Below are 14,188 nucleotides of genomic sequence, written 5' to 3' on the forward strand. Positions count from 1 at the left end.
CGTGACTTCCGTGAGGGTAAGCCCACCCTCCAGCGTGACAGATGATCGGGTGGGGGTGACGGAGGTCATCCCCTGTGACGGCCGCCACTGCCACTTTTCCACTGCGCTTGTCCACGCCCACGCTGCGATAACGACCGGCACCGCCATGTTGTAGAACTTGAAGGAGCCCAGCAGAGGGCACAACACGACTTGATCACGTGCTCAACGGCTTAAATCCAGAGCCCTGGTGGGGGGGGGGGGGGGGGGCCATAAAACTCACACCTCGTGGAAAACTGTGCCCCTGCGCGTTGAAAATTCTGCACAACTTGCTGCGAGGAGCAAAGGCATTGTGATGTCATCCAGGTCGCTTCAGCACGTTAGATTTTAAAAAGGTCAGATTGGTGAACAATTTTAGTTAAAAAACTCGGGAAATAATTAATCAAATTTTCAGAAGAGGGGATTTTTGAAATCATGAGGTAAATCTCAATAGATAATAGACAATAGACAATAGGTGCAGGAGTAGGCCATTTGACCCTTCGAACCAACACCGCCATTCAATGTGATCATGGCTGATCATCCCCAATCAGTACCCCGTTCCTACCTTTTCCCCATATCCCCTGACTGCTATTTTTAAGACCCTTAACTAGCTCTCTCTTTAAGACCCCTAACTAGCTCTCTCTCTCTCTCTCTCTCTCACTCAATCTCAAACGGTCTCACTCAATCTCAAACGGTTCAATCAATCTCAAACGGTCCGTGTCAAGGGTGAAGAAAATCATTTCTGATCCCTCCCACCCAGCTCACCACATCTTCCACCTGCTGCCCTCAGGGAGGCGCTACAGCTCACTGCCTGCCAAAACATCACGATTTAAAAACAGTTTCTATCCATATGCAATTCGAACTCTGAACTCTCTATGATAATATCACAAAGCCACCTCGTACATGTACTGTATACTGTATGTTGTTTGTGTTTTATGTTATGTTTGATGGGAATCAGCTTATTGTGTAACATCCTGTACTGAATATGAATTCCACCAGCTTGACTGTGTGGTCATTAAATAATCTTGCTCTTCTTCTTGAAAGCATCCAGAGAACCTGCCTCCACTGCCCTCTGAGGCAGGGAATTCCACTGACTCACCACTCTCTGTGAGAAAAAGTGTTTCCTCGTCTTCGTTCTAAATGGCTTACTCCTTATTCTTAAACTGTGGCCCCTGGTTCTGGACTCCCCCAACATCGGGAACATGTTTCCTGCCTCTAGTGTGTCCAAACCCTTAACAATCTTATATGTTTCAATGAGATACCCTCTCATCCTTCTAAACTCCAGAGTGTACAAGCCCAGTTGCTCCATTCTCTCAGCTTATGACAGTCCCGCAATCCCAGTATTAACCTTGTAAACCTACGCTGCACTCCCTCAATAACAAGAATGTCCTTCCTCAAATTAGGGGACCAAAACTGCTCACAATACTCCAGGTGTTTAAGAAGGAACTGCAGATGCTGGAAAATCGAAGGTACACAAAAGTGCTGCAGCAGCAACTATGGAGCGAAGGAGATAGGCAACGTTTCGGGTCAAAACCCTTCTCCAGACACAAAACTCCAGGTGTTCCCGTCCCTAGTGGCGGCGCGGCTCTGGCTGCAGCGGCTCTCCGGCAGTCCTGTTTGTTTTGTGTTTTTTGGGTTGTTTATTTTCGTTTTGGTTAGTCTAGTTTTGGTTTTTAGTTTGTGTTTTGGGGGGGGGGGGGTTGAAACGGGGCTTGCTGTCTCTCCCTGCGGGGGAATGCGACTTTTTTGTCGTATTCCCCTTCTCTGCCTCCGTCTGCGCTGAGGCCTAATGGCGGAGCTGGCGACCTCGAGGCTCAGGAGGCAGAGCCCGCCGGGACTCGCACTGAGCTCGCTCCCGTGAGGACGGCCCGGCTCGGGGCTGGAACAGGGCTTTCGTGAGGGGCTGTGACGGCCGGCCCGAGGAAGGAACGGTGCTCCCGTCGGAGTAGCCGAGCTCGGGGAGGTACGGCGCTCCCAGCCCGAGCGAGGAGCGGCGCCCGGTCGGGGCGGCCCAGCCTGAGGGAGGAGCGGCGCCCGGTCGGGGTGGCCTGGCCCGAGGGAGGAGCGGCGCCCGGTCGGGGCGGCCCAGCCTGAGGGAGGAGCGGCGCCCGGTCGGGGCGGCCCAGCCTGAGGGAGGAGCGGCGCCCGGTCGGGGCGGCCTGGCCCGAGGGAGGAGCGGCGGCCTGGCGCGAGGCTGAGACGGTGGCAGTACTCACGTGAGGGCGATCCGGCTCGGGGCTGGAACGATGCTCCGGGGGCTGGGACGGCAGTTCTGGTGGCGGTGGCCTGAGACCGGGGGTTCGGCCGCGGGCCAGCGGCTGCGTCAGCAGGTCTGGTGAGCGGCAGCTACGACCACCCCGGGCCGCGGTGTTTGAGCCGCGAGGACAGGTTTTAACATCGCCCGGGGGGTATCGCCTCAGCGCAGAAGGAGAAGAGGAGGGAAGAGACTGCAGCCCTAAGACTTTTGCCTCCATCACAGTGAGGAGATGTTGGGTGGACTCACTGTGGTGGATGTTAATATGTGTTTATTGTTGTTTTTTATTGTATTGTATTATATCTATGACTGCTTAAATTTCGTTCAGACTTCGGTCTGGATGACAATAAAAGGCTATTCTATTCTATTCTATTCTACTAGGGCTCTGTACAACTGCAGAAGGACCTTTTTGTTCCTATATTCGATTTCTCTTGTTATAAAGGCCAACATGCCATTCGCATGTTGCTTGCTCCACCGGAATATGTGAAAATGGCGCCGTTACCGCGTCGGGTTTTCAAGGAGATGTGAATCAAAGAAAAGGTTCAAGCAAGGAAGCAAGCAAAAGCAAACCCACAAGTAAACATCCAAGATCAGAGTTTTATAATAGCCATATAACCATATAACCATGTAACAATTACAGCACGGAAACAGGCCATCTCAGCCCTTCTAGTCCGTGCCGAACACTTACTCTCACCTAGTCTCATCTACCTGCACTCAGACCATAACCCTCCATTCCTTTCCCGTCCATATACCTATCCAATTTATTTTTAAATTATAAAATCGTCCCTCCCTCCACCACTTCCACTGGAAGCTCATTCCACCCAGCTACCACTCTCTGATTAAAGAAGTTCCCCCTCATGTTACCCCTAAACTTCTGTCCCTTAATTCTGAAATCATGTCCTCTTGTTTGAATTTTCCCTACTCTCAATGGAAAAAGCTTATCCACGTCAACTCTGTCTATCCCTCTCATCATTCTAAAAACCTCTATCAAGTTCCCCCTTAACCTTCTGCACTCCAAAGAATAAAGTCCTAACTTGTTCAACCTTTTGTCTGTAACTTAGTTGCTGAAACCTAGGCAACATTCTAGTAAATCTCCTCTGTACTCTCTATTTTGATGACATCCTTCCTATAATTTGGCGACCAAAACTGCACACCATACTCCAGAATTGGCCTCACAATGCCTTGTACAATTTTAACATTACATTCCAACTTCTATACTCATAGATACTCATAGATATACTCATAATATAGATATTTAACAATTTTTAAATCGCATTCATGCAGAAAACAATATAACATTTGCTGCTGTAACTCTGGGACAATCTCGTGGAAGAATGAGAGGGGGAATCTCATAGAAACTTACGGTATCGAAAACACGATGGGCCAATTGGCCTATTTCTGCTCCTATGACTTATCAACTTGTGGACTTATGGATGTAAATTCGTGGATCGACCTGCGGATGTAGAATTAATTAATCATGATGTTAAATTAAGACAATAATATAAATTGTATGTAGAAAAGCACAATAATTTTCACAATGGTTAAATGTCAATGAACTCAGAGGAGACACCTTCTCTGAAAACTTAGTATTTTAAGGTAAAATATCAGTTGAACCTATGTTACAGTTCATTTATTATAAATGTCATATGAGTGGAAATAAAACCAGAAAATGCTGGAAATACTCAGCAGGTGAGCAAATATCAGCATTGTTCTGTTGAAATGTCATTGAGCTGAAACGGTGACTGTTTGGTTCTCTGGAGATGCAGCCTGACCTACTGACCAGTTCCACCATTTTCTGCTTCAATGCATGTTTCCAACATTTGGAGTTTTTTTTTTTACTATTTTATTACCATGAGAAAGAAACGGAAACTGTTTCTGATTTCAGAAATGGCCTATTTCTCTGCTATTTAGACATAGCATAATAGCAACGGATGATGATCCTTTTATGTCAGTGTACCTACCGGTACATTAAAGTTGTTAGAAATATAAAGTTACTATTACTAAACAGAAAACAAGGACAATGAGATAAAATTAGTGATCTGACGAATATTAATCATAAATACCAGTACATGGGAAAAAATTTAAAAAGGAAGTTATGAAGAGAAAAGAGAGTACATGAGAATAGTAGCTGATAAAATCAAGGAAATCCAAAGATGTTCCACAAATATGCAAAGGAGAAGACAATTAGAAAGGAAAGGGGAGCTCATAGCCGATGCCATGAGCCGAATGGCCTTCTCCTGCACCCATTGTCTATATACCTATGTATCTTACAGGCAGCAAAATAACAGCATGGCAGTGGAGGCAGAAGATATGTAAAGTTGTAAATTAATATTTTGCATTCAGCTTCATGGAAGAGGTGGATGATATAGACATAAACATTCTGGAAAATTGTTAATGTTTCAGAAATGCTAATTGAGGGAGTAAGGGATATAGCATCTTCAAAAATTGATTAAATTGCCAAGATGAAACAATATGTATCCTCCCTCCTTAAATGAAGCAAGGGGGGGAAATAATACAACCTCTGACATTCATTATCCTATTCTCCAATTCTCTGGCTACAGAGCAGTGGAAGGTTACTGATGCGGCATTGTTATTTAAAATGGTGAAAGAGATAGATCAAGTTATGACAAGCAAATCAGCCTGACATAATAGTGGATAAATTGTTGGGAAAATAATTGAGGTATAGTGTAAATCAATGTTTAGAATTGCACAAGTTAATTAAGGGTGCTCTGCTTGGATTTGTTAAGAAAAGGTTTTCTGATTAATTGCCTTTTTTTGAGGATGTAACTATGTGTATCGATAAAGATGGCACATTATTGGTTGAAGCACAGAAAGCAAGAGCAAAGAAGACCAAAGAATTCTTTAATAATATAAAATATTGATTATACTACAGATAGAGGGAATTATTTGGATTATCTAATGACAGGAAGGTTTTGGCAGGGCTGGAGAAGAAGTAGAGGAGATTTACAAGAATATTGGCAAGGCTGCAATTATGAGCAGAGGCTAGAGTCTAGAATTAATTTCAATGGAACAAGGGAGACCAAGGTGAGATCTAATTGAAGTGTGCAATAATATGTGAATGATGCACCTGATAAACAGATAAAAGACATAGAAACATAGAAACATAGAAATTAGGTGCAGGAGTAGGCCATTCGGCCCTTCGAACCTGCACCGCCATTCAATATGATCATGGCTGATCATCCAACTCAGTATCCCGTACCTGCCTTCTCTCCATACCCTCTGATCCCCTTAGCCACAAGGGCCACATCTAACTCCCTCTTAAATATAGTTTATATAAAAAAATTAAAGACCTCGGCAAAGAGAATCTGAAGAAGAGACCCGAACTCAAACGTCCGTTCCTTCCCCAGATGCTGCCCGAACCAGTGAGTTCCTCCATGTTTTAATCAAGATTCAAGCATCTGCATTTCCTTGTGGCTTCATGTTAAGAAAGAGATTAGTGATTAGGATCTATGGGAGTAAGTTAATCGGTGGAATTATGAGGGAATTTGAGGAGAAAGTATTTCTGCCAGACGCGGGCAGGTGGGACTGGTGTAGATGGACCATGTTGGTCAGTGTAGGCAGGTTGAGCTGAAGGACAAGAATTGGAGATTTGGAATTGTGAAAAGGCAGAAACCTATAGCACACTAAGCGGTACATCGATAACCACTTGAAGGACCATAACATGCCGAATTATTGATCCACAGCTTGGAAGTAGGACTACCTTAAGTCTGTCTGTCTGTCTGTCTGTCTGTCTGTCTGTCTGTCTGTCTGTCTGTCTGTCTGTCTGTCTGTCTGTCTGTCTGTCTCCAAACGCGTGTAGGAAGGAACTGCAGATACTACAGTTGCTGGTTTAAATTTAAGATAGACACAAAATGCTGGAGTATCTCAACGGGACAGGCAGCATCTCGAGATATATACAAGCCTAATAACAGACGTTTTCTGTGATGACAGGAGTGCAATTCTCTGATTTATTTTGGTATCTGGCATTTTATTTTTCTGCAGACAAGCAAATGAAGAGTACCAGGTGCTTGCAAATTCATGGCGGTATTCCTCTGCATTTTCTAATAAACTCTTCTTCACTGTTGTGGATTATGATGAAGGGGCAGATGTATTTCAACAGGTATGGATTTTGTTGCACACTGTAGTACTCATCAGTTTTTGTGGTGACTTAAAATTATATGATTTTAAACCCTGAAATGTTACAGGTATGATTGGCATTGCAAACAGTGGCCGGTTAACCCACCAGCCCACCCATTTTTGGGGTGCAGAGAGGAAACAAGGACACTTGGAGGAAACTTATAAACTTATAATTCATAAATTCGTAAACTTACACTAAGAACGCACTGAAGATTAGGAATCTCTGCACCACACCACAGTACTGAACCACTGACTGTCACATGAAACATGGATTGTGTTAGTTTTAAAAGCAGATTTTCACCTAGAAAAGGTGCATGAAAAGCTTGAATACAAATGGGCTGTACTTGCACGGTGCAAGGTCCAACTTGTACCAGATTTTGACCAGCATATCAGCTTGAGGTTTACAAACACATTGTTCCTACCTCTTCATGCCAATGACTTGCTGCTGATAAGTTAATCACAGAACATGCTCTGGTTAATGATCTGCACTGAATCGCCTATTTTGTGCTAACAGTTGAATGTTTTTTTACTCAAATAAGCATTGGAATTAGAATAAAATAGATTAACAAAACATCAATGAAAAACTAATCATATATTTTTTTGAATTGGTATTCTCCATATGTCAGCAATTCCAATATAAACCTTTGCTATTAAAATCAGAGTCTACAGGAATCCACGCGTGCTCCTGCCATAGATATTCTCTTCATTACAGTGGTGCTTAACAATCTGATAAGTCACGTGAACATTGTTTGCTGAGGAGTGCTTTAAAGCACCATTTTTTAATTAAACAATAGTGGACTGCTAGTTTGAGATTTTCTTGGGATATGAACAGAATGTTCTAACTTTTGCATTTATCTTCACAAACAGCTTTAAAAGTTTTGAAAATGGACTGCTGGCAAAGACAATATCAATAAAAACATTATACACAGTGAGGGCATAGGATTGAGAATGCATTGTCTTGATAAAGTGGTGAAAGCAATGGAAGCAGATTTAATTATGGCTTTCAAAAGCGAATTGATTATTTTTTGAACAAAAAGAACTGTACATCCACAGAGTACGGCAGCTGGTGGAGCTGCTGCCTCACAACGCCAGAGTCCCAGGATCGATCCTGACCTTGGGTGCTGTCTGTACGGTCTCCTGTGACTGCATGGGCTTCCCCCAAGTACTCCAGTTTCCTCATTTATCCCAATGATGTGGGGGTTTTCGGTTAGTTGGTCTCTGTAAAAACAAAAAGCCCCTCCTTAATGTGTAGAGAGTGGATGAGAAAGTGGGATAACTTAGAACTAGTGTGTAAGGGTGATTGATGCCTGGCATGGTCTTGGGCCAATGGGCCTGTTTCCATGATAGACACAAAGCTGGAGTAACAGCGGAACAGGCAGCATCTCTGGAAAGACGGAATGGGTGATGTTTTGGGTTGAGACCCTTCTTCAGACCTGGCCTGTTTCAATGCTGTATATCTTAACTAAACTAATCTGAGAATATGGGTAATGATAGAGAACTGGAAAAGAATCAGAGGGCTGAATGGACCTCCATGTGATGGTCTAACATCAAAAGTTGAAAATTGTGACCCACTAAAAATTCAAGAAACAGCATTTCAATTTCCATCTAAGCATTTTACAGAACCTGGAATTTAATATTAAATTCAAGAGTGTTATGGGGCTGTCCCATTCTACGAGCTAATTCAAGAGCTCTCCCGAGTTTTAAAAAAAATCAAACTCGTGGAAGCACGTAGAATGTATGTAGCGGGTACGTCGGAGCTCGGGACGTCTCTTTTAGTGGCTCTTAACGCTAACGGCAGGTACTCGGGAAACGCGGTAAGCTCGGGAAGACTGGTGAAGATTTTTTAACATGTTGAAAAATATCCACGAGAGCCTCGAGTACCTACGAGCGGCTATTACCGTCATTCTCCGAGTTCGAATCAGAGGAAACTCCGGAGAACTCTTAAATTAACTCGTACTGTGGGACAGCCCCATTAGCTAACTGGATTTTCCAGATTGTGCCAGAAGTGTATCTGAAACTTTTGTAACATTAACTTAGTTTGCCTCTCACCACATATGTTACCCGATCTGTGGAGTATTTTCAGCATTCTCTAGTTATCAGATTACAAGCAGTATTTTGAGTCTCATATTTTCAACATTGAATTGAATTGAATTGAATAAATTTTATTAGCCAAGTATGTACACATACAAGGAATTTGCAAGCAAGTATATGTACTTGCTTGCAAGTAACAACATGATATACAGTAAACAATTAAGAATAAAACATTATAACATAAACATGTGAAGAATAAAATAAAATACCAGAGTATTATTTTTCTTTTCCTGCTTCCCTCATTCATTTTCATCTGTTTACACTCTTCCAGTCACATCAGCTATGTTCAGCAGACATTGATTTCCATCTCTTAGATGATGGTGATAGCAATTGTATAGCCTGATAACCTTGGTGTCCAGACTATCACAGATACTCCCTACAATATTATGAACTATCTTCAAAAACCTGATAATGTGCCGTCCAGGTGTTGAGGAATATCAAGACCACTTATTTTCATTTCTTATATTTCCTCTTCAGACATTTCTTTCTTAATCTCATCTGTAATTCCCAATCATTATTTCACTGTCCACTTTGAAGAAAATACCAGGAAAGCAGAATATTTGTTAAATCATGAGAGGTCGGTTCGCAATGCCGTTCAAAGGGACTTGAGTATATTTGTATTCAAGTCACTGAAGGCCAATGTGCAGACGCTGCAGACAGGAGAACAAATTGTATGTTAATCTTTATTAAAAGGTGATTTGATTGGACCAATTTCCTTTCACTGGCTCTCTGTGCTGTTTTTGGCAAAGTTCATCTCCTCACAATTAATCACATCATTAAATTGTTCTTGCCATGTGTCTTTCCATTTTCCATTTTCAAGTCTTCCTATATCTTTCTGAAATCTCTTCTCCGTCATTAATTTTTATAATCATACATGAACTCCAGATAGTTTTGCCTATACTCAAGATATTTAACCTAGTGCTTCTACTTTCTGAATAAATCGAGTATTATAGCAGCTCATTTGGAAAGCAGTGACAGGATCGGTCAAAGTCAGCATGGATTTACGAAGGGGAAATCATGCTTGACTAATGGCCCGGGGAGCCGTTGGAACGAGAGGAGGAGTTACCTGGGCGGTGAGTTATAAATCGAGCGTGGGGCTTGCCTTCACAGAGGCCCGGGGAGCCGTTGGAGCGAGAGGAGGAGTTACCCAAATCTGCAGCGTTCCATCTCACTTCCAGAGAAGGGGTCTGGTGGAAACCTCTGATTGGTGGAAGAGGACCAGAGGAAGCAGCTGATTGGGTGCAACCCCAGGTTTTCATTTCTGCTTTCAGGTTAAGGGTTCAGTGAGTTGAGGGTTCTGTGAGTTAAGGGTTCTGTGAGTTAAGGGATCAGTGAGTTAAGGGATCAGTGAGTTAAGGGATGAGTGAGTTAAGGGTTCTGTGAGTTAAGGGTTCTGTGAGTTAAGGGTTCTGTGAGTTAAGGGTTCTGTGAGTTAAGGGTACAGTATTTATTAGTAAAGGTACAGTTTAAAGGATAAAGATTTTTATAGTGTGAGGGAGTTGATTTAATTTGGGAGTAAGTTATGTCAGTGGAGATTGGCCCGTGGTTTGCTCAGCCTGCAACATGTGGGAGATCAGAGATATGGTCGGTGTCCATGGTGACTACTTTTGCAGGAAGTGTTTCCAGCTGCAGCTCCTGGCAGACCGCATTGAACGATTGGAGCTGCGGTTGGATTCATACTGGAGCATCCGCGATGCTGAGAAAGTCGTGAATAGCACGTACAGTGAGTTGGTCACACCGCAGGTAAAAGGTAAGAGGACAGAAAGGGAACGGGTGGCCACTAGCCAGCATAGCAGTAGGCAGGTAGTGCAGGAGTCCCCTGCGGTCATCTACCTCCGAAACAGGTATACCATTTTGGATACTGTTGGGGGAGATGGCTCATCAGGGGAAGGCAGCAGCAGCCAAGTTCATGGCACCATGGGTGGCTCTGCGGCACAGGAGGGGAGAAAAAAGAGTGGAAGGGCAATAGTAATAGGGGATTCAATTGTAAGGGGAATAGATAGGCGTTTCTGCGGCCGCAAACGAGACTCCAGGATGGTAAGTTGCCTCCCTGGTGCAAGGGTCAGGGATGTCACTGAACAGCTGCAGAACATTCTGGAGGGGGAGGGTGAACAGCCAGTTGTCGTGGTGCACATTGGCACCAATGATATAGGTAAAAAAATGGATGAGGTCCTACAAGGTGAATTTGGGGAGCTAGGAGATAAACTTAAAAGTAGGACCTCAAAGGTAATAATCTCTGGATTACTACCAGTGCCACGGGCCAGTCAGAGTAGAAATAGGAGGATATTGCAGATGAATACGTGGCTTGAAAAATGGTGCAAGTGGGAGGGATTCAAATTTTTAGGGCATTGGAACCAGTTCTGGGGGAGGTGGGACCAGTACAAACAGGACGGTCTGCACCTGGGCTGGAATGGAACCAATGTCCATGGGGGAGTGTTTGCTAGTGCTGTCGGGGAGGATTTAAACTAATGTGGCAGGGGGATGGGTGCAAGAGCAGAGAGGCAGAGGGGTGTAAAATGAGGGTAGAAGCAATAGTTAGCAAGGTGAAAAGTAAAAGTGGCAGGCAGACAAATCCAGTGCAAAAATCAAAAAGGGCCACTTTTCAACATAATTGTATAAGGGGTAAGAGTGTTGTCAAAGCAAGCCTGAGACTTTGTATCTTAATGCAAGGAGCATTCGTGATAAGGTGGATGAGTTGAATGTGCAGAATGAATATGAAATAGTTGGGATCACGGAGACATGGCTACAGGGTGACCAAGGCTGGGAGCTGAACATCCAGGGATATTCAATATTCAAGAGGGATAGACAGAAAGGAAAAGGAGGCGGGGTAGTGTTGCTGGTTAGAGAGGAGATTAACGCAATAGAAAGGAAGGACATTAGCTTGGAGGATGTGGAATCGATATGGGTAGAGCTGCGAAACACTAAGGGGCAGAAAACGCTAGTGGGAGTTGTGTGCAGGCCACCTAACAGTAGTAGTGGAGTTGGGGATGGCGTCAAACAGGAAATTAGAAACACGTGCAACAAAGGTAAAACAATTATAATGGGTGACTTCAATCTACATATAGATTGGGTGAATCAAATTGGCAGGGGTGCTGAGGAAGAGGATTTCTTGGAATTTATGCAGGATATTTTTCTAAACCAACATGTAGAGGAACCAATGAGAGAGCAGGCTATTCTAGACTGGGTATTGAGTAATGAGGAAGGGTTAGTTAGCAGTCTTGTTGTGCGTGGCCCCTTGGGCAAGAGTGACCATAATATGGTTGAGTTCTTCATTAGGATGGAGAGTGACATTGCTAATTCAGAAACAAGGGTGCTGAACATAAAGAAAGGTGACTTTGAGGGTATGAGACGTGAATTGGCCAAGATAGACTGGCAAATGATTCTTAAAGGGTTGACGGTGGATATGCAATGGAAGGCATTTAAAAACTGCATGGATGAACTACAACAATTATTCATCCCAGTTTGGCAAAAGAATAAATCAGGGAAGGTAGTCATCCGTGGATAACAAGGGAAATCAGGGATAGTATCAAAACAAAAGATGAACCGTACAAATTAGCCAGAAAAAGCAGCCTACCAGAGGACTGGGAGAAATTCAGAGTGCAGCAGAGGCGGACAAAAGGCTTTATTAGGAAAGGGAAAATAGATTATGAAAGAAAACTGGCAGGGAACATAAAAACTGACTGCAAAAGTTTTTATAGATATGTGAAGAGGAAAAGATTAGTTAAAACAAATGTAGGTCCCTTGCAATCAGAAACAGGCGAATTGATCATGGGGAACAAGGACATGGCAGACCAATTGAATAACTACTTTGGTTCTGTCTTCACTAAGGAAGACATAAATAATCTGCTGGAAATAGCAAGGGACCGGGGGTTAAATGAGATGGAGGAACTGAGTGAAATCCAGGTTAGCCGGGAAGTGGTGTTAGGTAAATTGAATGGATTAAAGGCCGATAAATCCCCAGGGCCGGATAGGCTGCATCCTAGAGTACTTAAGGAAGTAGCCCCAGAAATAGTGGATGCTTAGTGATAATTTTTCAAAACTCTTTAGATTCTGGAGTAGTACCTGAGGACTGGAGGGTAGCTAATGTAACCACACTTTTTAAAAAGGGAGGGGGAGAGAAAACAGGGAATTACAGACCAGTTAGTCTTACATTGGTGGTGGGGAAAATTCTGGAGTCAGTTATTAAAGATGGGATAGCAGCACATTTGGAAAGTGGTGAAGTCATTGGACAAAGTCAGCATGGATTTATGAAAGGTAAATCATGTTTGACGAATATTACTGAATTTTTCGAGGATGTAACTAGTACAGTGGATAAGGGAGAACCAGTGGATGTGTTATATCTGGACTTTCAGAAGGCTTTCGACAAGGTCCCACATAAGAGATTAGTATGCAAACTTAAAGCACATGGTATTGGGGGTTCAGTATTGATGTGGATAGAGAACTGGGTGGCAGACAGGAAGCAAAGAGTAGGAGTAAACGGGTCCTTTTCAGAATGGCAGGCAGTGACTAGTGGGGTACCGCAAGGCTCAGTGCTGGGACCGCAGCTATTTACAATATATATTAATGATCTGGATGAGGGAATTGAATGCAACATCTCCAAGTTTGCGGATGACACGAAGCTGGGGGACAGTGTTAGCTGTGAGGAGGATACTAGGAGGCTGCAAGGTGACGGATAGGTTGGGTGAGTGGGCAAATGCATGGCAGATGCAGTATAATGTGGATAAATGTGAGGTTATCCACTTTTGTGGCAAAAACAGGAAAGTAGACTATTATCTGAATGGTGGCAGATTTGGAAAAGGGGAAATGCAACGAGACCTGGGTGTCATGGTACACCAGTCATTGAAAGTAGGAATGCAGTTGCAGCAGGCAGTGAAGAAAGCAAATGGTATGTTAGCGTTCATTGCAAAAGGATTTGAGTATAAGAGCAGGGAGGTTCTACTGCAGTTGTACAGGGTCTTGGTGAGACCACACCTGGAGTATTGCGTACAGTTTTGGTCTCCTAATCTAAGGAAAGACATTCTTGCCATAGAGGGAGTACAGAGAAGGTTCAGCAGACTGATTCCTGGGATGGCAGGACTTTCATATGAAGAAAGACTGGATAGACTCGGCTTGTACGCGCTAGAATTTAGAAGATTGAGGGGGGATATTATAGAAACTTACAAAATTCTTAAGGGGTTGGACAGGCTAGATGCAGGAAGATTATTCCCGATGTTGGGGAAGTCCAGAACTGGGGGTCACAGTTTAAGGATAAGAGGGAAGTCTTTTAGGACCAAGATGAGAAAATCATTTTGTACACAGAGTGGTGAATCTGTGGACTTCTCTGCCACAGAAGGTGGTTGAGGCCAGTTCATTGGCTATATTTAAGAGGGAGTTAGATGTGGCCCTTGTGGCTAAAGGGATCAGGGGGTATGGAGAGAAGGCAGGGATGGGATACTGAGTTGGATGATCAGCCATGATCATATTGAATGGCGGTACAGGCTCGAAGGGCCGAATGGCCTACTCCTGCACCTATTTTCTATGTTTCTATGTAATCTTCTGCAATTTTTTGAGGATGTAATGTGTAGAATGGATAAGGCAGAGCCAGTGGATGTGGTGTATCTGGACTTTCAAAAAGCCTTTGACAAGGTCCCACACTAGAGATTAATTAATGTGCAAAATTAGAGCAAATGGTATTGGGGGTAGGATATTGAC

At 43.6% G+C, this 14,188-nt stretch overlaps 1 protein-coding gene across 1 annotated transcript in view; it reads left to right on the forward strand.

Moving 5' to 3' along the window:
• tusc3 (tumor suppressor candidate 3) overlaps positions 1 to 14,188 on the forward strand; it is a 452,158-nt gene that overhangs the window by 151,861 nt on the left and 286,109 nt on the right. The window contains exon 3 of the mRNA XM_033029228.1: positions 6,272 to 6,389. Within this exon, the coding sequence (XP_032885119.1) occupies positions 6,272 to 6,389 (118 nt within the window). The remainder of the gene's footprint in view (positions 1 to 6,271; positions 6,390 to 14,188) is intronic.

This window comes from Amblyraja radiata, chromosome 1, assembly GCF_010909765.2.
Source record: "Amblyraja radiata isolate CabotCenter1 chromosome 1, sAmbRad1.1.pri, whole genome shotgun sequence".
Lineage (NCBI taxonomy): Eukaryota > Metazoa > Chordata > Chondrichthyes > Rajiformes > Rajidae > Amblyraja > Amblyraja radiata.